The sequence below is a fragment of the Schistocerca nitens genome, chromosome 6, assembly GCF_023898315.1.
Source record: "Schistocerca nitens isolate TAMUIC-IGC-003100 chromosome 6, iqSchNite1.1, whole genome shotgun sequence".
NCBI classification, from domain to species: Eukaryota; Metazoa; Arthropoda; class Insecta; order Orthoptera; family Acrididae; genus Schistocerca; species Schistocerca nitens.
Window position 1 is genome coordinate 307,977,838 of NC_064619.1, and position 25,964 is coordinate 308,003,801.

Below are 25,964 nucleotides of genomic sequence, written 5' to 3' on the forward strand. Positions count from 1 at the left end.
ACTAGTTCTAAGTTCTAGGGGACTAATGACCTCAGCAGTTGAGTCCCATAGTGCTCAGAGCCATATTGTAGGATCCCGTTGTCAGACCTGCCTACGCCAGGGGAGACGTGTTTTTGTTGACTTGTAAAAACTGAAATTGTTGTGAGTTTACGAGAAAACACGTTTCCTGATGTTTGTTTTAAGCGTTCTATTGAAAGCCTTAATTTCTTAAGTGTTATCTGTCAAAAATAGAAAATTGATTAAGATGGCATCTAGGTGTAATTTTGTTTACAGGTTTGACGCAGTAAACTGACTGCTTGTTTTTTTTTTTTATTCCAGTGTAATTTAATAGATCTTCGCTCGTTATTACACAGAACGTATTTCCGCGAGGAAACGTGGCTTTTAAACGTCTTAATTCATACAGTTTGCACGAATACTGTTTTCTTTACGTATAATAGCATCTATAACTGGGTTTTGTGAACTATTATTAACTTATTCTCAATAAGTTTATTCGGTGATGTATTAACTTATTCTCACCAAGTCATTGATTTATATTAAGAATGAAAAGTTTTTCGACATAAGGATCATTAAGTTTTTGGTTTTTTGTGATGGTTGCTGCGATATTTACTAACACTTTTTTCCGTTATGAGTGACTGTATACCATGGATATTGTAGAAGTAAAAGAGATTCTTTAGTTGATACATAGTACGTACAGAAGCGAACGAAACATGGTGGAAGAGACGATTGGTACCCTCCAGGCTGAATTAGACAAAGCAAGAAATATATAGGTGACGTAGAGAGGAGGGTGAATAGAGATGAAAAGTGGCAACGGTAATGGAGAGAAATGCCTTATAACTTATTCAGACAACTTTATGGTAAATCTGGAAAGTAAGTTTGACGAGTTGCTTCAGGTGCAGACAGACAGTAGATGTAGGTGTAGACAAGGCACAACAAACGTTAAATAAGAATTTGAAAAGAAAGAGCCTGGAGAGGTTGTTAAAGAGAAATAAAAGATTTATTGTTAGGTCATTCTCATGGTAGAGATATGAGTCAACTGTTGTTGGATGAAGGAGTATCAGAACCAGTAAACGCCACTCCGATTCTTTAAAGAATGGAGATCCCGTGTACAAAACAGCTTCAAACGTCTATGCGTTAGTGTGTTAAATATATGACGTTATGAACATCAGGGAAAAAGTTTGCAAAGCTTTGAAATTATGTTTAAAGTTTGATGGAAGACGCTAAGTGGTCTCATTATCGAATACTGACGGAGTTTAGTTTGAGTAAAAGCTATTTTTTCACGCGACTTAGTGTTCATTACAACACATCTCCGGAGCTATATGTCGTACAATGCTATAATTTTGCAGGTACATTCAGTCGTATGCACGGTAATACCTTTTAAATTTTTTGCGAATAGGGTTATAAATGAAGAAGTTATAAATTAAAACTCCTCACCTGATGCTGAAGTTTTACTGCAGGGAAAATTTAGTACGCAATAAACTTCCGTCCTCTCATCGGCTATGTCAGCCACAAAAAGTTTGTTAAGTTTTGACATTATGTGCAACGTTTTTTGCTGGTTGCTAGGTGCCCTCATTCTCAAATACTGGGAGTATAGGATGTGGGTTTTGTGCGCGGTGTTTTACGCTACCTCAAGACACATACATATCTTTTTAACTGTAATACTTAGCTTACTGTGTTAAAGTTTTAAATTCGGATAATGTATGAAATATTGGAAATCAAATTTTCTTTGCCCCTGTAAGCCGTTGGATAGGCAGACTGCACCTGGGAATGTGCACCATGAAGTGGGTTAACCGTTATGTAATGTGGGTACCAAGATAACAATTTCTTTAAATGTAGTGCTGGTGTGGATCGGGTCATACAGATGTGTAAGGATTTCAAAAAGGTCGACATCTTATTTATAGTGCATATTTCAGGCGGTAGTACTGACTCAGGTCTTAGGGGGCCTATGGACAGTTGTCTATTAAGGATAGTGTCAGAATAAAGCCATTTAAGTATAGAACTTTCATCTGAGCTGCCATAGTCTCCCACATCTGAACTCTACCGTCGCAGAACAGCATACACTTCCCTGCTTATCACTCTCGTAGCGACTGCGGAGAAGAGATTTGAGTAAATACAGCATGCACAGAAGTATTTAAGAAGCCATTCTTCCCGCAATTCACAGATGTAGATGTAATTATCAAATGGTAGTGGTTGGTTTCACGTGTCAGGGTAACGCATTTCTTTAATATGGGAACGAAAGAATGAAACTAATTCGTGAGAGTGGTTACGTTTGAAACAAACGTTCAGTTTGAGAATATCACTAAACAGCGTAACTAAGTCATACCGCATTCACAAGAAAGACTGCTGGTTGAAAATATTTAGAAATCAGCAATTATAGATCGGTCAGTACAAAGTACGGGTGTTTGTGTCTCTCGTCATGGAAATGAAACCGCATAATATTGCGCAATGGTGTACCATTTCTTTTTGCGTTACAACTTACGGTAAGCTTCAGAAGGCTTTTGGAGAGGAGGTTATGTCAAGAGCTCAAGTTTTTCGTTGGCATAAAATGTTTAGTGAAGGCAGAACGAACATTGAAGATGAAGACTGCAGTGGACGACAATCAACCTCACGAACGAATGTCAACTTGGCCACGGTGCGTGAACTCGTACGCTCTGATCGAAGATTATACGTGAAAATGATTGCAGAAGAACTGAACATCAATCGAGAAACGGTTCGTCTAATAATAACTGAAGATCTTGGTGTGAGAAAGATTATTGCAGAAATGGTCCCCAAAAATCTCACACCACAACAGCGAGAAACACAGAAAAATGTGGCAGCCGATCTGTTAGAGCAAACGGTAATCAATCCAGAATTGTTGAGGCATGTTGTTGGTTCAAATGGCTCTGAGCACTATGGGACTTAACATCTGAGGTAATCAGTCCCCTAGAACTTAGAACTAATTAAACCTAACTAACCTAAGGACATCACACACATCCATGCCCGAGGCAGGATTCGAACCTGCGACCGTAGCGGTCGCGCGGTTCAAGACTGAAGCGCCTAGAACCGCATGGCCACTGCGGCCGGCAGGCGTGTTATTACTACTGATAAAAGTTGGTTTTCTCAGTACGATCCAGAGACAAAACGCCAAAGTTCGCAATGGTGCTCAAAGGGATCACCCAGACCAACGAAAGCTTGCATGTCAAAGTCAAAAGTGAAATGCATGCTTGTGTGCTTCTTTGATTCCAAGGGAATTGTCGGTGCCTCCTGGACAAACAGTTAACCAATATTACTACAAAGAAATTTTAGAAAGGTTTCGTAAAAGAGTTCTTCGTGTCCGTGCCAATATTGCTGATAATTGGATTCTGCATCACGATAATGCGCCATCTCATACTGCTCTGCCAGTACAGCAATTTTTCACCTCAAAACAAATTTCAGTACTACCACAGCCTCATTATTCACCAGATATCGCTGCGTGCGACTTTTTTCCAATTCCAAGAGTCAAAATGGTAGTCAATGGACACCATTTTCAAACAAAACAAGATGTCCAAAAAGCTGTTACGAGGGTCTTGGAGTATATTACAAAAGATGAGTTCCAGAAATGTTACCATCAATGGCAAAGCGCTGGAAAACGTGTGTGCAGTCAGAAAGGAACTACTTTGAAGGAGACAACAAATGAAGAATGAGTATGGATAGCACGTGTGTCGAAAATCACTGTTGTGGAATGGTGCGGCAAGTTCAGTGCTGCAGCTTCATGATAACGCATGCCCCTATATCGCAAATGCCGTAACGCAGAAGTTACGACAACTCAAATGTGAGGCTTTCGAGCCCCATTCCTATAGCCCTGATTTCTCTCCATGCGATTATCATGCCGTCTGTCCCTTAAATACGGCCTTGGAGGGCTGATGATTCCTGTCGGACGAGGTTAGGCAGCAGGCAGTTACAGACTTGACTAAAACGGTAAGCAACATTTTTGTAACATCAGTCTCATTACTTTACTGTCGCACCTCGTACTCCTACAATGAGCAGTTGACAATACACTGACCTTGTCCTTGAAGATACTGCATTTTTTTCTGGCAGTGTATTACGTTATTCTTCTTAGCATCACACAAAAATTAAAGACCAACCAGCATTTTAGGATGATAATGCTTCTCATGCAATATAACTGTGATAACATTATTTCTCTTGCTAGTCGGACGACGAGTACTCGAATTATTTCCCATACCATGGGCCCCCGTAGAACACACAGGTCCGAGCTCATTATGCCTGTTGCGTAAAGTTATTTTGTGTATGGGATCTCGTTTTAAAAGATACCCGAATAAACAAGTCCTTATATATGTATGGGATGACTTTAGCTTTTTTAGTAACAAAATGAAATATCAGAATGAAAGTGGGCAGCCAGGTGGCAGATCCGTATTTACGCGGAAGGAACTGGGATGGGAGGTACAGTAGTAACAATGAAAAACGTTAACACTCCATTACTCTTACAGGGGAAGCGCTGCCGCACTTTTGGTAACTCAACAGCATCACATTTGATCCTCTTCAACTCTACCAACCTACATTTGGATCGCAGAGTTCTTCAGTTTATTTATATTTATAAGTATACGCTCACCTTAGCCAAGTTAATGCACCCTTTCTTCCACCATTGGTTCTCTTTGAACTGCACCACCGCTAGCGGACAATAGGATTTTATTGATTGTATGGTGCTGAAACATTCGCCAGTTGAAAGTTCTCTGCTAGTAAGTTATTACCACAGTTTAATTAATTTTCAGCAGTCGGACTGTTCAGTTAGTAACAGAGCTCAGTTACGTTACATTGGTCACATTTGCTTGTAACGTTGAGTGCATGCTCTTAAACAGTGTGGCCATAGTTAGTCGTTATTAGCAGTATGTATGATACTGATGTAAATGTTGTGTGACTAGTGCCTCCCGCCGGGTAGACCGTTCGCCGAGCGCAAGTCTTTCGATTTGACGCAACTTCAACGACTTGCGCGTCGATGGGGATGAAGTGATTAGGACAACACAACACCCAGACCCCGAGCGGAGAAAATCTCCGACCCAGCCGGGAATTGAATCCGATGGTACTAATGACAGCAAAGTTCTGAATAATAACAGTTCAAGTTTCATGACACTGAACTTTATTCAAAAATATCAGTCATTAAAATTTCTAGCTCTTACACGCACACCGTGGGAATCACAATTCCTGTAATATCTAACAATCAACGTAAGATACATTGTGCGTGAAATACTCGCGGTATCTTTTCGCCTCACCCTTTTAAATGACTGTGTATGTATGGGATGACTGCACTTTCATGCCTTTAACGAGACCACACACCTCGCGCCCATACTTCGGCCCCAGACTCGACAGACTCCAGACGTTTCACTCAAACAAAGCCTATCGACCAAAATAGCTGAGCTACAGTTCTGAGAGGACCAACGCCAGAGCAAAGGGCACACCGCCCTGGCTAAGGTGAAGGTATGTTTAAACCTTTAATAAACCGCATAAGGGGCGATCCAAAAGTTTCCAATAGAGGGCACTGTTGAAGCGTATACGCCCTGTAGCGCGACTTCAATGTGGGTGTATAAACATCGACATGGGATTCGTGTGGTAAACAAGGAAACGTAAACTATGGCGACGTTATTACCAAATGCGTCCAAACCGGACCGAAGAGCTGTTACTCTTTTCCTGGCTGCCGAAGGACAATCACCGTTATCTATCCATCGGAGAATGAAGAATGAGTATGGGCAGCATGTGTGTCGAAAACCACCGTTGTGGAATGGTGCGTCAAGTTCAGTGCTGCAGCTTTATGTTAACGCATGTCCCTATATCGCAAATGCCGTAACGCAGAAGTCACGACAACTCAAATGTGAGACTTTCGAGCACGCGTCCTATAGCCTTGATCTCTCTCCATGCGATTATCACGCCGCCTGTCCCTCAAATACGGCGTTGGAGGGCTAATGATTCCTGTCGGAGGAGGTTAGGCAGCAGGCAGTTACAGTCTTCGTCGCGCTGCAGGACACGATGTTTTCCCAAACGGGTTTCTTCAACTTGTCGCATCGGTGGGATGCCTCAGTGCTCACGGCGATTATGTCTGATTGGGATACCGTTTCTGGACAGTACGGCCTTCTAATGGAAACATTTTGATTGCCCCTTATATTAGTATATGTTGGGTTCTTAAGGTCTGTTTTACTATTTAGTCAAATTTCCGGTAGCAGTGTATTGTCACCGAGGTACTGGGCGTGCGACAAGGCCTGAAGCCATTGGATTAGTTCACTGCGTCAGCTGTTCCCTACATTCCTTCATCCAGGTCTAAACACTGACGTCCAAGAAAGTCACAATTGGCAGCAGAGCTTGGACAACCATTACCACGGTCCTCTACCCTACCAGTGTCCAAAGAGCAGCATTAAACCTGGACAGAGATGTGCTCGTGGCAGTCCCAGCCCAGGTCGCGATTCCATTTGTCTCTAACTCTCAGAGCCCACGGTCAACACGTCCAGTTCGTGTTGTAATCTTGTACCAATCAGTGTTGACATACATCAGTCTGTCAGTATTTGTGTCAAGTGTGATACCGTGATCGAGCAATGAGAAGTGCTCCTTGAGCACAATACTAGAAAATATGCTGTGAGCATGCATAACATGAGCAGCGAATTTCTAGCGACAAACATCAGCCGTCTCGTCGTTAGTGTGGTAAATGGACCAATTTTGGTAGTTCAAGCTGTACTGTCAGTATCAACTGACATATGTACAAATTGCAGTCACGTCTGCTGGCGCAGAGTCTATATTTCCTATATTTACTGACCTAACTTAAAAATTTAAAAGGGTGTCATAAATACTCCTTAAGAAAAATATTCTTGTGTCGAACATCTAATATTACAGTTAGAAACTATATGTATGTCTTGAGGTCTTGAAACTCATTGGATGAAGATACCCAGACTATATTCATTCAGTGTTTGTGACTAAGAGCATGCAATGTTACTTTATAAAATGTAAATGTTTTTTGATTAATGTTAAGGTTAGAGCCTAAATCTAGTGCGTATGTCTACCTTACATTTAATTACGAATACAAAAATTTCGTTTGAATCGATATTGTAAAACGCAGATATTCTATGAAATATATCAGCGATCTGCATTTCGGATCAATACTTCACAGACACTCAGAGATGTGCTGTATTCGTTTGCTAAAAACAAAAAAATATAATGGTAATGAACGATAGCTCACTTCTATTTTGTCTTCCGCCTTCTGTACTGCAGAGTTGAGTTATTCTGCAAGTGTCTGCGATTTTATGTATTTTTCTCTCGATTTAAATAAGATTAAACTTGGGTATATAAGATGTACTACTATTATCATATAACGTCTACTTCTCTTTCCCCGAAATTTGATATACATACGTATTTATTCCCTATTTTTTAGAATATTCAACGGCTGGAACAGCGAAGTTGACAACGAATTGTTGGGAGACGTAATGACCGAACACATACTGTGTTCAATTATTAATTTTAATCAAAATATCCACGGTTGTACTGCCGGTCTACAGTGTCCAATGGGCACAATATTTCGGCGATCATACATGTCGCCATCATCAGGTGAACTGACGGACTGAGCTCCTGTGAACGTGCCGGCACGGAGATCCGTACACTATGTTCAGGGGGAACAGTTCCCGGCAGTACTCCCGTGGATATTTTGATTATCAAATACGCCGGGAGAAACTCAAGAATCACAATTATTAATTTGTTTTTGAACAAAACAGAAAGCTTCTCTGGAATAGATTAACGGTCTCTTAAAGTATCTTGAGGTAATTTTGTGCAAACTGTGCTGATAATGATTCGGTCATTGGTATCCATACAGTGACACTGCCGATTTTTAATACCAGTCAGGTAAAGGCCCCAAAGGCCCAGCTGCGGTAGAAAAAAGCATTCTGTGGTGAACATACGTACTTTCTTTTCGAAGCAAAAATCGCTTACCATGTTCAAATTAAGTGTTGTCCTCGCGCGGCTATGGTTGTCTGCATCTGTTACATACATGTCACTTAATTTAATTAATTCAGTTGAATCATCTCCGTGAAAACTTTCACTGCCTCAGAGAAAGCTGAAGGAGGAAACAGTTCAAACAGTTGCAACAGAAATTTCACATAATTCCAAAATCTTACGAAACTTTTTCTCGCAGACAGCCTGCACAGTATGATGCAAGGAAACATGTTTATCACCTACCACATTTTCTTCGTTCATTAGGCATGACATTTTAATTTAGTAGTTGCATATTACTAATTCTATTCGCAACACATTTTGCATACATTACCCACTATACCACTGAACGTCCTTGCAAAGTTATATCATTGTAAGACATATACTTCAGAAGATATGACGTCATACACATTTAGATGCGTGGAAAACTTAAGAAGAAACACAAATTCCCCTGACTGTACTCATCCAGTGTTTAATAATGAGAGCACTTAGCGACTTCCAACAATCTGCAAACGTACTTTCAAAGCTCTTCTAAAGTCTTTCTCGCTTACATGTTTAATGTCATATGTTTGACACATTACCTCATTTGCAAAGTAATCAGAAGTTTTAAGCAGTTTTATACTTGGAAGTTCGGTCATTTAAGGAGTTAGGCTGTTTTTTACTGGCAGGTACAAATAGCTGCAGTGATTGAAGGTGTGAACTGGACTTTGAAATCTACCTTGGTTGCTTCCCTTGATCTTCTCCGCACTGTTCTTACTAGGGCCACTTCTGCACCTGTTATGTACATGTGCTAACTAAAACATTTATCGATTGGCTCAGCATACAGTTTCTTTGTAGAGGTAACTAGTGTAGCCTTTTAATCGATTTTGTGGACGGGAATTCATCACAGATGCTGCTATAATTAATTTTGTTGTAATTTAATGATAACAGAAAAGCTATGACGCTGAAAAGTAGTGTTAGCCTAATATTTCAAAGAGGAAAACAAATACAATGCATTAAGCTGTAAGTCTTAGAAATAACATTTTTTTGTTAAAGTAGCACAAAAATACCTTTTGTGTAGCAACTTTGTAGAGAAATTAAATTGTTTATCATATAATTTAATTAATCAATCATTATAATCTCATTTTCAGTACAGACACTCCTGGGATTATGCAGATTAACAGAATTTTTTGGTGTCCATCTTAGATGAACTCGTTGTTGACGGATCATAAAACAGAAATTTTTTGCTGTTTTAATTTTTGGTGTTCCTATTATTAAGGGAGATATAAGATTTTATGTAAGCTATCATTAAACTGAACAACTTCACTTTTTTCGCTGTACTTAGAAATTAGATTTATCAGTGTAACTTGGAAACAGACTGGAATAAATGTTCTGCTGTCCTAATTAGCTTATTATGTAACATTTTTCTAAGTATGGTGTCAATTAATTGTTCCTGCAGTTCATTTACACTACCAGATCAAACCATCATGTGGGTTGCTCTATAACACCCAGTGTGGTGTCTTGGTTGTGGAACGTCCAGTACTGGACTTAAGAAATGTTTCTAGGTCTTTATATTGGAATAATAATTGGAGGTAATACAATAATTGATTATTTATTATTTTAAATTTACTGGAGGCTCTTCTAAACGAAAGTATATGAATAACTAGAAACCTAGAAAGTGATATCGTTCATGTATGATCATATTTTGACTAAACTACAATAGAGCCAGCATGTGGTTCTTCATCATACTGTCTGTTCCACTGATATGTATACAACTGTCTCTTGCATTCTTACTAGACGTAGCAGATCATAATAGAAAATCGACTTTTGAAAATGAGGCGCAGTAAGCCATAATTAGTAAGAATTGTAATGGAAATTAAACTGAAACGAAGATAACACTTGATTATTGCATATGTCGTAACAGTGATACTTTCCAAAGAAAGATTAGAAGTATATGTTTGCCTGTTTTATTGAAAGTTACTATTTTTTGGTTAGAAATTGTATGATTTCAACGGTGATGATCAGGAACAGGCTCCAATGGCAGTTATACAATGAAAATCACAAGAATCAATGCTAATTGTTTCCAGAATGAGATTTTCACTCTGCAGCGGAGTGTGCGCTGATATGAAACTTCCTGGCAGATTAAAACTGTGTGCCCGACTGAGACTCGAACTCGGGACCTTTGCCTTTCGCGGGAAAGTGCTCTACCATCTGAGCTATGAAGCACGACTCACGCCCGGTCCTCACAGCTTTACTTCTGCCAGTATCAGTGCAAATTGTTGACTCTTCGTAGCACATAATGTCTGACCCATGATGACTTATGGACATATAGGTGATAGCTGTTAAGATTGACGAGAAAGAATGGCCAACCACTAATGTTGCAGGAGAAGGGAAACTATAGAAGTGAGAGCGGGATCTTGTGGGTTTTATTGAAGTGCTGTATGAAGCATTTCTTGTTGAATCATTCCTTCTGTTACGTATAGCAAAAAGGTGATTGACAACCAACACGGACTGAAGTAGATGTCCTGTTTATAGGTACAGATAAAAAATGCGCACACGAATCGAACATGACTACTAGTAGTGTCCCCCACGTTTTTCTAACGGAATCAGTAGAGAAGGAATACATGTGCTATAACAATTATGTTATATTACTGCAGTGCGTCTGAAAGAACGCACTCTTATTCTTAAAAGGATCTTCTGTTTGAGGCGTTGCCTGTGAATAAGATTAACTGCGAATGTATGCTGTTAAGCAACACAGTGAAGTTTAAATTTAGTAACGGAAGTTCATGTAGATACAATTGGTATCGAACTACCAAGACCTCAGAGAATTTTCCAATCCGATTGCTGCAAAATTCTGAATGTGTAAACTGAACGTTACTGTCAGAGTTTATTAATCCAGTAATTACATGTAAAAACATGTAATCTAAATTATTCGTTGCCTTTTGTGATTTTTGTTTATGTATTTACAGCTGTGCAGTTAATCTGTTCAAGGGTCATGCTTTTCTTGTGTTACGAGTGATTAGAAAATTTATAAATAATTCAGGTAACTTATTGCCCCGAGTTAGCTGAATAGTCATTACAAGTACTTGAGTAGTATCCTTGGTGTGAAAGTTTGAATTAATAAGGAATTCATATAACTGATTGCGTCGTGTTAGCTGAACAGTCATTACGTGTTCTTAAGTAGTATGTTTTGTATTGTCTGTGAAGTCACGTGTTGTACTTTGTGTTGGATGTATTTTGCCTTGTGGTTGCTGGGCATTCTGAAATAATCTATGGGTAATATTCCTTTCAATGTTTTTCATTTTATTTTGCTAACGTTAATAAACAAATTCTAAGTAGCTGTTATCGATTACTACGCTAGAGAATATAATAAAAACGTATTTATTTTGCACATTATGGGCGCTGACTTGATAGGTGGCTCATTGTATGAACAGAGACTGCGGATGAGTTGGGGAACACGATACCGTAAACCTAATTGAGCTCGTACCGTCACAGACTAGTGAGTAGGAGGCTTGTTCAAATTTACATTCTAAGTAAGTATTGCAGATGTGAGTAGACAGGGATTTGTCCCTATAATCCAGTTACGAATTTTCAAGCTTATATCGACTGGGATGTTTCCACTGTTATTTTTGCTTTTACATCATACCTATATAAGATTTTTCATTTTCCGTAAGCATGTCAATCTGATACAATGTTAAAGTATGGTAAATTTAAAAAGATATTTTACGAAGTTCACTACACTACTTTGTTGATTTTTCTCTCTTCAACAGATATCAGAAAGGATTAAGGTCCAATTCGGGGCAGATCTCAGAGTTTTCTCTATTACTGACAGCTTTCTTGCATTTGTAGTAGTAGTTCTTACATGTAAAAATATGAAGTATCATCATAGTGCAGAGTCACCGTTGCACTGTTGCTGCCTCTGTAAATGAATGGAAAAGTCAGTTCAATGTTTGAAATAAACAAGGGCTTGCTACTTTCTATAGAATCAGTGTGGCGATCAAACCACCGTTGGGTTGAGGACAGCCTTACGTTATTCTGTAAATCTAGCTTCCCGCCAGTACCTCATTAGTTAGAAATGTTCCGACTATAATGTGTGTAAGATTTTATGGCGCGAAAGCTACGACTACTTGCAACATAGTGAAAGACGTCACCTTCCAGATTTTTCATTTTGCATGAGTTCTGAGTGACTAAACTGTTGAAAAGATATTCGTACTCACATTATCGACTGCTAAATGTACCACATTCTTTGGCTGGTGAATTTAAGATACGTACTTAAGTCCTCTAGGTGATACGTGACAGTTTGGATATAAAGTGAGCTGGTCAATAGGAGGCCTACGCGGGCAATGTCACTTGTCAGCTTGTCGTGTTCAACGAGAGAAGGCTTTCTTCTGTCTGTTTCCGACTCGCTACGGACAACTGGTGTTTCCTGCTTTCGGCACTTGAGCTGGGTTATTGACCATGTGACCTTTAGTTGATGTTTCGTTCCGATGGCCATTCTCATGCTATCATCTACGAGAATTACGGTGAGAAGGCGGCATTCTCGAGCTGGTTGACGTGATAATTTGTTTGCAACGCCTTCCAGTCTGCCTTCAGTCATGTCCATACATAGGTTACTATGTTCAGAGAGACAGGTTTCTCCATGCTCGTGGTACGGTATCGTTATTTCAGTTGTCCATCTGGGAGTTTACCACACTGGCTGTGTTTCACTCTCACTGGTTTAATATTGCTCACAGTATCCTGATGTGTCTGAAGTTTTCTTTTGTTCTGATTTTCACATATCGCGGACTTGTACACCACGTAGTCCATCATTGGACACGTATAAATTCATTGATTGTCATTAGTCATTGAACTGCTCATTGATTATGAGAAATATCACTAAAACGTGTTTCTTTTCTTATCACACTCATTTATGAAATCATCACAATATTCGTACGGCTCACGTGCTCTTATATTCGTACTTGCCACTGTAACTGATATGAGTATGAACTTTACTATGGTTTCTGCCTCCAGCGAAATTATTAGCCAAATTAGTCAACGTTAAAGCAACTGTCATCAACAGTCATATTTCAGATTCTTTGCATACATTCGCAGCTTATAACGAAAGTCAGCATTGCCGAAAATACGAGATTAGGTATTGTTCAAGATTCTGTTAGATATGACTGTTCTATTTCTTTTTTTTGTGGATCGACAGTGCAACGTTTTACATCTTCATTGCACGTGATTTGCCTATAAGGAATGTCACATCCACATTTCCCAGAGATGCAATGTCAGTACCATGAATAATAATGATCGTAGTCATTTAAATATTTGTTCATGCCAGTGCTCCTTTCCCTTAGCGAAATGAAACGATTTCCTGTTTTTGTATATTTTCATTAAGCCGTGGTCAAGTAGTCTTAGTAATTTTTTGGATCAGTGTTTGATATAACAGGGGCACATTTTCAGGGCATTTGGCTCTAGCCATATATTCCGTGCACGCAATTCGCTTCAGAGATGGAGAAGAAGCTTTCAAGAGTACCACCCGCCAGCTTTTTAGTGGATATTTGCATTATTGTTGGTAACAAGCTATTCACGAACATTTCTGTCTATAAATGCTACTGTTACGGCGTAGCGTCGGTTTAGTTAATAGCTGACAAATTGGTCAAGCTATAAAACGAAGCACCTTTGTCGTATCATATTCTGCAGTTAATCCGAAAACACTTAGGAGGCCACTTTCGTACTTTTATATTCCTCGTCGTGAAGCATAAGGCGTGCCGTAGGGACTTCGTTGCTCCATCGTTAGGGATTTTCTTCTGGCGTATAAATACAGCTACTCTGACATGGGTTCGAGAGAATTATTTGATTTTAACAGGCACCCGCAGCTTCGTAATGTTCATGGTATTTCTTCAGTTTTTGTGATTCTGTATGTACTTACGTTACTACCTACTGGTATCGGCAGGTACTAAAAATGGGTGGTGGGGGGGGGGGGGGGAGGCAAGGAGGACAATTTTAAAGGTTCGAATTTTCTGGTCTTATTAGACCTTATGTAGTATGGAGGTGGTCTGTAATGTTGATTACAAGTATTCGACCCCAAGTACTTTGTACTAACTTGGGGAAGCCAGACAATCACGAAATTTCGGCAGTTTCTGCGGCCTTTCTGTATCAGTTTTTCCCTTTAATCCTACCACAAAACGCACCTGGCCTCTCTTGTTGAACATTACACTTCTTGTAACTCTTCAGGCTTTCCCGGCGATCTAATGACATCTTGGGTTGTCGGGTGTTCTGCCGGATATCAGCGTCGTACTTGCACGACGCTAATATCCGGCAGAACACCCGACAACCCAAGATGTCATTACACTTCTTACTGCTTAAACATATTTTTACATCACATGCTTATCAAGATACAGCGCTTGTAAGATATGATATTCCTGTGGGAACATCCAAATATATATACCATCATGCATTATATAATTAAAAATAATTTAGTTCACCTCGAATATCGATACAAAACGTGTCCCTAGGTTTTTGTTGTTAGTGTATGGTCAACATCTATACATTCCGGTTTTTGTTGTCAGTGTATAGTCAACATCAGCACATTCCGTATTTAATATATTTTATAGGGGCTATTAGGAATTAAAGTATATGTGTGATTATTATAATAACAGTGCACAAAGAGTTGAAAGTGTTTTACAGGTTTGAATGTGTTTTTGACCTGTGAAAAAGTGATCTATTACATCACCTTGAATTTTGTACATGATGACATTAACTGGAAAAAAGAAAATATTTTGTATAATACTTGCTTTTACTACTACAGTTTTATAAATGAACACACATCAAACTAATCTGAATGGGATTGTCAAAAAAGTACTTGTTCCATAACTATATACTTTATTTTATAATTAAATATCAACATCGATTGAGTGCGCAGTATTTTCCCATGATGAAATACATGTGATGTTCAACTGTTGTTCACTTATGCCAAGTAGATATGAGAAAGCACAGAGTAAGGATCTATATGTCTGGAGTATAATGCAAAGTCGAACTCTTCTTGTAATCAGTCCAGCTTTGTTAGATTCTTCAAAACATATTGCTTGTATGTTAATAAAGGCATCTGTCACTATTTTAGGTCGAGATTCATAATCTTTAACGAATATTGCAACTTGTCACATTTTGTGGGGTTTAACGCTGTACTTTTTGAAACAGTACCATGAAGAATTATTAATTTGCTTCATGAGAAAACAATAAATTTATGGGCTTTATTCAGATGATCTATCAATAATAATAATGTAACATGAACATGACTTTTTTTGACGGAATAAATGATTAAAAACAGCCGCAGCACCGTACACACTTACTTGTAGAGAAAAACACTTCTGATAAAGAATCTTGCTGAACACGCAACGAACACAAAACTTTACACTTTCATACTGAGGAATTATTAGTAATACTCTGTCTTTCTTACAGTTTGTGCCTTACGCACTGTTCACATTACTCATCTTCTACAATACCAATAATTATTTATTTGTAATCTGTTTCTTTAGAGAATGTACACAGGTGATGCATAAAGCGATTGCATGTAACGATTGTCTTTTATCGATACGCATCTAAAATTTTGTTATCTCACTTATATTCTCTGAATTGTTTCACTGACTCCTTAAACCACCAAACAAACCACTGAGAAGATGAATATGACGAATGTCTGCAGCTTCCAAGAGATTTTATGTTATTTAAATTGTCTGTCGCACGGAACGTCGGTGTATTTGCACAATTATTTTCGCTTTTTATTTTCATTAAACAGCACACTTAATAATTATGTATATATATTTTTATGATCACTTTGAGGATAATTATTATTTTGTGTACACAAACATGATGTACATCAATTACATTTGAGCTCCTATCGACCTATAAATATGGAGTTTAATAAAAATGTGCATCATTCATATAATAATTGGTCTTTACGAGGAGACTTGGTCATTACATTAGTACAGTAAATATCAGTATTAAGTACACATATGGAGCGATGATTTTATTATAAAATATTTCAAGGCTAGCTGAGTTAACAAGTGAACTTGAAGAGGTGCAAGGTCGGGTAGGAATATACTAGTAGGTGTTTTCTAATTACACAATTATTCACTACGTACATCCGCAATCAGCAAAATTTCACACAGCTACAACGTTTCATAATTGTCTGTTTAAAAAAGCATTAATCGTCTGGTCGCTAAGATCGAAATCCTTTCACGACAAAAATACATTGTTAATGTGCAATTAATTTTTTTCTTCAAATTGTGTTTTTTGTGAGGCAGTTGTATCAGACCTGCAAGAGCTTCTGTACTAAACGACATAATATTTTTTGTTTCAAACATATATATATACTACAAAGTCTGTAACTTCTTGAAATATATATTTATATATGTACATAATAAGTTTAACAACCTGATCCCTTACTTGCTTATTCATCTTGATATATTTAATTAAATAAAAGAGAAAAATATATCAGTTGTCAATTGACATACAACCAAATACATAGGAACGTTTTATCTGTAATGACTAGTATTATTTCTTTGACTTCAACGACTAGAGTAAAGAAATAATCATCTCTTAAAAGACAGTCAACACAATATTCGAAATAAACATACTGTAAGGACTAGAATCACGATAACGTAAAATTTGTAGGGCCTTTTACGGGGTTTGCATTTCAGCTCTCGTGAAAAGTTTTTGTAACGCTCGGCGCAGTGGCAGTCCATTCGCATTCATCAAAAATAGCATATTGGTACAATCCACGCCACCTAGCAGCGAATCCTATTCTTCGCTCGGCCAACCAGGATTGTTTTGGCACCAACGTAGCGTAATATTTCGTTGCACCATTCGGTTTCATGCCAAAAAAAAGAAAAAAGAAATACATTCCAGGAACGGGATAGGGTATTGCAAAGCTGCCGTCGATAACACCCACTTGCCCATACTTTTTGTGCGTTTCCTCGCGTCTGGATGAAAATATACAGCAGTTCGTAACAGCCACACAGCTTTGCTCCGAGGGGTCATCTGTGAGTGAAGTGTGGTGGGGGTGGCGGGGAGGGGGCAGCGGAACTGGAGCAAGGTGGCAGGACCAGTGGTCACCTCTGAGCTATCGGTAGGGAAGCCTACGACTCTCAGGAACGGGAGAATGGAGGTGAGTAGGGAAGTTGCCAAGCTGAACTCATTCCCCAGTGAGTGCGCACGTAGACCGCAGCGCTGATCCAGAGGTATGCCGATGACGTGCCCAGGAACCAGTGGGCTCTCGTGCCATGCTACGTAATCCCCGATGGACGCTACTGCTGTCCGCGCTGACCTCGACCTTTGCCGTCGCGATGAGCTGACACGAATTGCAAATCGGTGTCCGACCCGCGGGCACCAAGGGGGAGATGGGCCAGAGTGATGCACCGGTCCCTCCGCGTTAGGCCATTATGGTAATATCTTCGTGAGGCCGATGACGATGCAGTGCCGGTGGCAGGTGTCGTGGTGAAGGGTGGGGGCTTGCGGGGGCGTTGGGCGGTGCATGGGACCCAGCAGGAGGGCGTCGTGCGTAGGCCGTGCTGCGTTACGCGCTGCTGTCTTTGCGACCAGAGGACGACGTCGGCGCGTCCTTGTCCTTCTCCTTGTCCTTCTCCTTCTCCTTGTCCTTGCCGGTGGGCGTCGCGGCGCCGCTGGCGTCGTTGCCGTTGCTAGTGAGCTGCGCCAGCTTCTTGAACTGCGTCGAGTTGACGAAGCGCGGGTACGAGTCTCGGTGCATCAGCGTGTAGATCTGCAGCTGCGCCTCGTCGAACGTGTGCGGCGTCGGGTCCACCATGTTGCGGTTGACGATCTCGCGCACCCGCGAATCTAGGCTCACCTGTGCGGACAAGCAGAGAACTTGAAATACATAATTTCACTATGATAAAATTTTCTCAGGATTCCAGCCGCGTCCAGTGGTTTAAAATCGACGAACTTTCGGCCGAGTTCTCCTCGGCCTTTGTCAAGTGGTGGCTGTCGAATGATTGCTGCTGCCGTCTTTATATAGCCGTGCTGCTTATACAGCCTGTAGCTAAGTACAGCTTGGAACTCGGCCACCGGAAAGTTGAAGCGGGCGCGGCAAGTGCGGAATCAAAACATTACCATATATGGCGCTGGAGCGAGCACCATTGACGTCACTGAAGACAGAGCTGCTATATAAGGACGGCAGCAGCAATCAAATCACTCGACAGTCACCACTTGACAATGGCCGAGGGGAACTCAGCCGAAAGCTCGTGGATTTTAAACCACTGGACGCCGCTGGAAGCCTGGGAAAATATTATCAGTGTATATCACCGCGAAGCTATGCATAAGTACTTCATTTCACTATATTTTAATTTCTTATTCTTTATTCCTTATCACCATAGCAACAAAGGCACACAATAACGAAAGATGTCGTTCATTTAGAGAACTGTAATGATGAATAAACGTAAATTCTTAGAACAAATAGACTGACGGAAAATGACACCATTAAACACGAATGCCATAGAGGAGTTGGATAAAAATACGGAAAGACAGCGAGAATTTCTTGAACTTAATACATATGCTAGCCAGGTGATGTATTTGACTACGAACGGCACCCGTTCAAGGTCCTGGTCACAACAATGTTCTGTACAGTTATTAGTGCATTATGTCGGAGCTGGCAAATCGTTGGTGCTCGTATTGTGGGTGCGTTCGTCTACAAAGGAGTCGAACTGGTTCGTGTTTCAAACGGCATCGAACCGAAGATGTATACCGTAATCAGGGAAAGCGGAAGAAACATCACTGTAAGAGAACGATAGTTGCAGAACTCAGTGCAGAACTGAATTTCGCACTCTGGGACCCTGTCAGCACTGAAAGAACCCGAAGGGAGCTCCATAAGCGGGAGAATGCAGGGAGAGCTGGAATTTCAGGACCCCTTATCAGTGAAAATGCCCGTATTAGGAAAATGTGGTGCCGAGGCCACGAAACCTAGACTATTGAGCAACGAAAGAAAGTCTTGTTGCTGACTGTTTCCGACTTTTGGCAGAGTTTACGTCTCCAGACTGAAACGAGACAGGGATCTTGTTATTTGGGCAGCCATACCGTGGTATTCCACGGGCCCCGTGCTTACTGTGCAAGGTCGCATTACTGCTAAGGATTATGAGACAGCCGGCCGAAGTGGCCGAGTGGTTCTAGGCGCTACAGTCCGGAACCACGCGGCCGCTACGGTCGCAGGTTCGAATCCTGCCTCGGGCATGGGTGTGTGTGATGTCCTTAGGTTAGTTAGGTTTAAGTAGTTCTAAGTTCTAGGGGACTGATGACCTCAGATGTTAAGTCCCGTAGTGCTCAGAGCCATTTTTTTTTATTATGAGACCGTTTAAGCTGATCAGGTGCATCCCATGGCACAATGTTTGTTTCCCAGTGGTGATGCTGTATTCCAAGAGGACAGGGCTCGCGTTTACACAGCTCGCATCGTCCAGGTCTGTTTTTGCGAGCACGATGATGAATTGCCGCATCTCGCCTGTCCGCCACAGTCACAGGATTTCAACGGTCACCACAGATTGCAGATCTCAACATTATTGAGTCCTCGTGGTCTAATTGGAGGGAAGGGTGCGCGATTGCTGTCCTCCTCCATGATCGTTACCTGAACTTACCACTATTTTGCAGGAATAATGGTGTTAGATTCCAATACAGAACATATATTTTTCCATTCCGAAACAATGGGGAAAGCTATTTTGAGTGTCAACGGATTTTAAGGTTTTAAACATGGCAAGTTTTAAACATTTTTGCGACCGAGGGCTGTCATTGCTTTAATTTTGCCAACGGATTTTTTACACCGTAGTAGGTATGATAGCGTGCTGTATTTTTGGTGCTTCCATATCTTTGTCGAGATGCTGTGGAGATGTTCATCCCATAAATGTTAACTTTCTTTTCCCTCAGAATTGATCTCCATCAACATCAGGGTGAGATGTGACCCATAAAGCACGAACAAAATTTTGTAATCCTCGTGACATGGAATTAAAATGGCCCCCAAATGCCATCTTAAGGACTTCTTTTCCATTCCTTGCTCTGACAGTTTGTGAGGATTGCTGGCTAGATAATGGTATGAGGATATACGTCTTCTCATAATATCCCTCTATGAATGACAAATCAGACGACTATGTAGGCCAGTAAAGGAGCTGGAAAGATATGAGTCTCGAGAATCGCCGCTTATGGGACATTTAACCAGTTCAGCTGCGTCGATCTGACTGCCGCAAACAGATGCGGACTTCAGGTGCTGTTATCCATCTATTTGCCAGATCCAGTAGAACTGCCATACCATCTTCTCGTGGTGTAGTCCTACTGGAATGACTTGAGCTTGTTATTCTTTCTAAACTTTTGCCCAGAGTCCATTTCACCACCAATCGTATGCTTGTACTACAATCAACTGTCGGTGAAATCTGTCGATAAGATGCTCTCATGTCCCTCAATACCATCCATCCACTTTTTTTAGTCAGGAAAATCGCTGTCAGATGTATGCGCATGTACTATGGGGTTGCTGTGTTGCGATATGTGTCAGAGAAGTTTCAGCAACGTTGAACATGTCCAATACACTTATCGTACTGAAACCATTCTTCATCTGTAGGAATAGTTTTTTTTTCTGTAGTGAAAAATACTGGAGTATGAACAGAGGTGTTCGGTGAATGTGTTAATAGTGTAACACTTCAATTTCCGCCAGTGCAGGTAATGTATTTTGTGCAAGAGGTGCCACACAGCTCGTGAACAGTAGAAAAAGTAGTATTCGAGCATCAACAGCTGCTGCTGAAATAAGCCTTTATTGAGTACCAAACGTCGATCAACCAATCAAAGCTCTCATAAAATCATCTGTGTCAACCTGTTTTACAACGTTCGTAATGTGACGTCAAAAACAATTAAGAAACCTCCTTCTGAAACTCAAACTACCGTCAATAGTAACTGTGTTAAAACGTCTTCCAGTGACATGTAATGACTTTTCATTTTACTTTTGACGCCATGACAAGAACCTTAACAGATTGCGGGACGTAAATATTTTTATGCTACCTGGTGGTGACTGGCTGGTTGAAACTAGGTAGTTAATAAACGCTTGTTTCCTTTGACGGTTTTCGTGGTTTTGAAGCATGAATTCTTAACAGAGAGGTTAAATAGAACAACTTAGTTAATTAAATATCTTGAAGAAATTATACAGAAAAATGGATTAGTGAGAGTTGCTACGGACGTAAAATTAGTAAAATGGAAACATCATATCATTTTAGAAAAAAGATGTTCAACAAGGTAAGCATATCTAGACATACAAAATTATAACACTACGTCACAGTAGTAAGACCGAGACAATTGGAAAGAGTAATTATTAGAAAAATAAATGATATAAACTACAGATGGCTAGGGATCGGAAAGTGGCAAAGTTAATGTTAATCTTCTTTGAACATCTCTACCAAGTGATTGACAACAGGCTAACGAAACCAATGTTGCTGTATTCCTACAACAGTAGCATGGATTACAGAAATAAGTGTAATGTTACAGTAATTCTACAACAGTAGCATGGATTACAAAAATAAGAAAAGAAGTAGATAGAAACAATATCACAGAGACCGTTATAACAGAAAGAAGCATTTTAAGAATAACATGCTAAATTTAGAAGAGTTTCAAGGCAAAAAAATATAAAATAAGACATCAGGAACAACACGGAAGAAAGGAAAAGATGACACGGGCAGAAGATGGAGGAACGATGGGAAAACAGGAAGCAACAGAGAAGAAAGGAGAAACTCAAGCAGTTACTTGATACCAGTGGCTCAATATGGGAAAAATAATAACTATTAGAAAAATAGAGCATATGGAACATGATGTAGATGGCATACATTTTCACTTAGAATACCCGCAACAGAAGATATGTATCTTAATTCTTAAACTGAAACCATAGAGCATTCCGGGACACAGAACATAAACTTTTTCCCGAAAATATACACTACCAATCATGTCACATGACTCTGGTATGGCTTAAAACTTTGATGAGCAAAATGAAAGGGCACTTCGCTGTTTGGGACAAGTGCCATAACTAAAATATTATTTGTTTGTAATGAAATAGAAGAAATAGCCTTTACTATCTTTAAATTTTTTGTTGTACTTTATCGCTTTGGTGAGTCTCGGACATACTCAATCATACTGCTTCAGCATTGTGAAATGGCTCCATGGTAGGCCAGTACTAATAAAAGTATCTCAAAGACATCGAATTTGGAGTTACAATCTGTAAAAAAATTGTATGTCTTATCACATGCTTTTATGCATCTTTTTCATATATTTTATATTCCTTTTTCTTGCTTAATGAGATAAAATATTTTAATGAATTTGTTTGCTATTTTTTATGTGCAAGTGTCTAATACATTAAAGAATAAAAGCTAAAAAAAGTTAATTAGTTAATAAATACATAACAACGAAAAAAAGAGAGAAATACATTTCATTCACCTGTACAGACCCTATCATATTAAAATAAAAGCTTGCCACACTGAAGTTATGCCTTGCAAAGTATATTTTAATCCTTCATTGTTACCTGTTAAGTGGAAAGTAAATGTAGAAGCATAAAAGGGGAGTGAACAGTATGGCACTCATAAAGGAGTTAGATGACAGTTTACATACTAACATTTTATGTACATTAACCGAACAGTGGAGACAATAATCTGAAGAAGGAAAACACCGGATTTTCCAAATGAATATTATATAGTACTTATCTACTTCTCTTCCCATTCAGTATGTTATTTACTTACTGATTCTCTCTCTCTCTCTCTCTCTCTCTCACACACACACACACACACGCACACATACACAGGCACGTACGCACGCACGCAATCAAACACACACACTTAAATGGGGGGCTTGTCCCTCAACCACAAAATTTTCCTCATCGAAACCTTTCTCTGTGTAGTGTTTTGAGAGCACTGTAAAATATTTCTAGGGATGAAAGCATTTAGTTTCTATTTTCTGTTACAGTACGTTTAATCTGTGTCCATCCGTAGGTAAACTGTTCTACGTATCAGTACCAGTAGAACAGCTTCCCACTATGACTATTGCTAGAAAAAGTGATGATTAGAAAATACGAATAAAGCGGACGAAAAGACTCAGGCTACCATTTATAAATCGTGTTTGCCTATTAATACCGCTCGAAATGTGTATAAATTCAGTGGAAGACTGGATTCTGTTACATGTTTCCTGTCTTCTAAATTCGTAGTGATAACAAGCCTTCATTTCACCCTGTCTTACTAGCCAGCTAATGTTCAGACTTCAATAGCATTTCTCTATGATAATTATATGTTTCGCCAGTCTAAAATCTCTCTTTGAATTCGTAAAAATGCTGCCAATAATCATAATACTAATGTTTTGGTCTTTGAGTAAACTGTGAACAAACACTACTCATAAGTCGCGTAACAATCCCAGTATGATGATGTGACCATACTGACTCCAGAGATATTTCTCCTCTATCATTAAAATACTATACAGTAATAGTAAACAAAAGTGCTTATACGCCGGTGAATGTTCATTGCTGGATTATAAGTTAGATAAGATGTAATGTAAATAAGACCTGTATGGAAAATATTAGTTTTGCTAACAACAAGAGAACTCTGAAAAAGAAGAGACAATGATGAAGAATACATAGCATACAAGGCAATAGGGCAGAAACAGCACGGAAGAGGCTATTGGTTGTCTTTGGATATATTTAAAGCATGGCTCCCACAAGTTAACCAAATAAATTTTAAAATATCTTTGAGGCAGGAAGACACGACAAGTGCGAGCAAAGAGATACAGAAAGGTTTGGCCAGAGCAGCTGATTCGCTAGGGAGAGTGAGTTTTGAGAAGAAAGTATTAAAAATGGAAGTACTTTAGCGTATGGATCAGAACAATGGCGCTGAGACAAAACGGAGACATATACAAGTAAGTTGAAGTACTGGAGAAGAAGTAGGGAACAACAGAGAAAGATGTATGTCAATTGTCCGTGGTTCTTAGAAGATAAAACGAAACTGAATAATATGAGTGCGTAGTGAGTTAATATTTGATTATTTGTAATGAGTGGGGAACGAAAAATATGACAAACTGCGTCATTCGCCTAGAATGATCTGCGAGAAGCTTGGAGGATATTAGTCAGGTCGACTAGAGTGGGTAACTGCCAGAGTCCTCGTTTATGTACACACTATTCGTTTTAGTTACAATCGCAACTTGATTGATCATACGTATTCCTACTGACAGCAGAAGAATACTGTTGTACTTCAGGTTTGTTGCTGTGAATTCTTCAAGATCATTTGTGTATCCTGTGTTTACCGAAAGAATCCAGCCATTCCTTTTAAAGAAGTGAAATTTCGTCACTAACAAACTGACAGATGGCCTACGACGTCACTGTAAGTGTCCCCACCTGTTAACTAACGCTCGATGTGACATTTGGCAAATGGTCCAAATCGTACACGTTATTCGACACAAAAGTTTTCTCGATATTGTGCCGCGTGATAAGGCATAAAACTATTGCCGCTGGAGAAAAACCAACGTTTTGGCCACAGTTGCAACGGCCTTCTTCTGGGTCATTAGACCACTGCAACCGTGGCCGAAACGTTGGTTTTTCTCCAGCACCAGTAGTTTTATATATTAAGACGCGGTACCATACGCAGAAAACTTTTGTGTCGGCTGACTCTGGCCACGAAAGCTTACGCAATTATATGTAGGCGTCAAGCTCATTAACATATCTTGTGATGGAACTGAGTTGTCCCTACCTAACATGCCATGAAAAATCCAAAAATGAAAGCATGAAAAATAAACCACCACAGGTAGTGACGGGGAACACAGCCGTAGTAAAAGTAGCTGCGTTCAGCGTTTGTCGAAGGTAGTGAATATGCAGTGAAGATTTTCCTCGCTCATCCTCAGTACCAAAAGCCTGTTGCCTTCCACTTCAGGCGTCAGGTCACTATTGTAAGAGAGTAGAATCCCATCCCTAAAAGAACTAGTGCAGGAATCTGATTATGTCGTGTTTTGTACCGACTGAGTCACTGTTAATTAACTGTGATCTAGTAACAGACTCCTTAAAACCTATTAATTTCTTTACTGCTCACTTTCTGGCTTATTTGGTAAGAATTGTGTTTGTGTCATCGCTGAAGGATTGGGGTCTGGAGGTGTGTGGTAAACTCAATGAAAAGGCAGTATCATGCGTAAGCAAAACACTGGCGTAAGCATCGCTCCTGAGAAATGCTACGACAAACAGTACCGAATCGCATGCCAGTTTTAGCAACAGTGTAAACTTTTGCTCCTTACCCGAAAAATAATAACGAGACTGTTAAAGATATTTTACAAATCTAACTCAGTAACTGGAATACAATACACGATCATCTCGAGGATACAAATGTCATTTCAGTCAAAATATAATAAATTAACTTGGTCCACCTGATTCTGGAACTGACGTTCCTATAGGCATACTAGAATTTAATTTTTTTGGTGAAATATATGCAAATCAGCTGTCTTCAACTTTCAACACATTTCTTTCTGAAATCCTAGCCTAGTTACGATACCAGTAACCTTGCGTCCTAATTTGGCTTCTTTTTTATCTGATTTGTGTTATTGTTTTGATGAATAATCTGATTCATGCGCCTCTCACATTTCAGGAGACAATCGGTGCAAACTTGTTTAACAAGCAGGTAATTCGTAACTTCTCCCAAAAACAACGGTTCATGTGTAATCTACGTTATTTAAGACTAAATATTAAAATGTTGAGTTCTATTATTTGTGTGCTGTCCTCTTTAAAATAGTTAATTCACGGTATTTTTACATGTCATACAAATAATAAAGCCTAAATTCGAACGACATCAACAGTTTTTGTAAAAAATAAAAATCACAAATTTTGGGAGCAAAGACTGTAAAAAAAACCAGACATGGCATAATTTCAGTTTTAGTGATCGGTAGAAAATATTGGAGTAACTCATCGTCTAGGAAAATGTCATGTATTACACAAAAGGAAGTAATTATTCTTAGTCTATGTAAGGGTACTGTAGTAACTGGCGTAAATTCAAAAGCAAGTAAATTGTGCAGACGAATGTAGCGGC

General features: G+C 39.5%; 1 protein-coding gene across 1 annotated transcript in view; it reads right to left on the reverse strand.

Moving 5' to 3' along the window:
* Positions 1–14,778: 14,778 nt before the first annotated feature.
* The window catches only part of LOC126263339 (regulator of G-protein signaling 17), a 461,202-nt gene continuing 450,016 nt past the window's right edge, over positions 14,779–25,964 (reverse strand). The window contains exon 7 of the mRNA XM_049960428.1: positions 14,779–17,758. Coding sequence (XP_049816385.1) covers positions 17,468–17,758 — 291 coding nt within the window. The 3' untranslated portion in view covers positions 14,779–17,467. The remainder of the gene's footprint in view (positions 17,759–25,964) is intronic.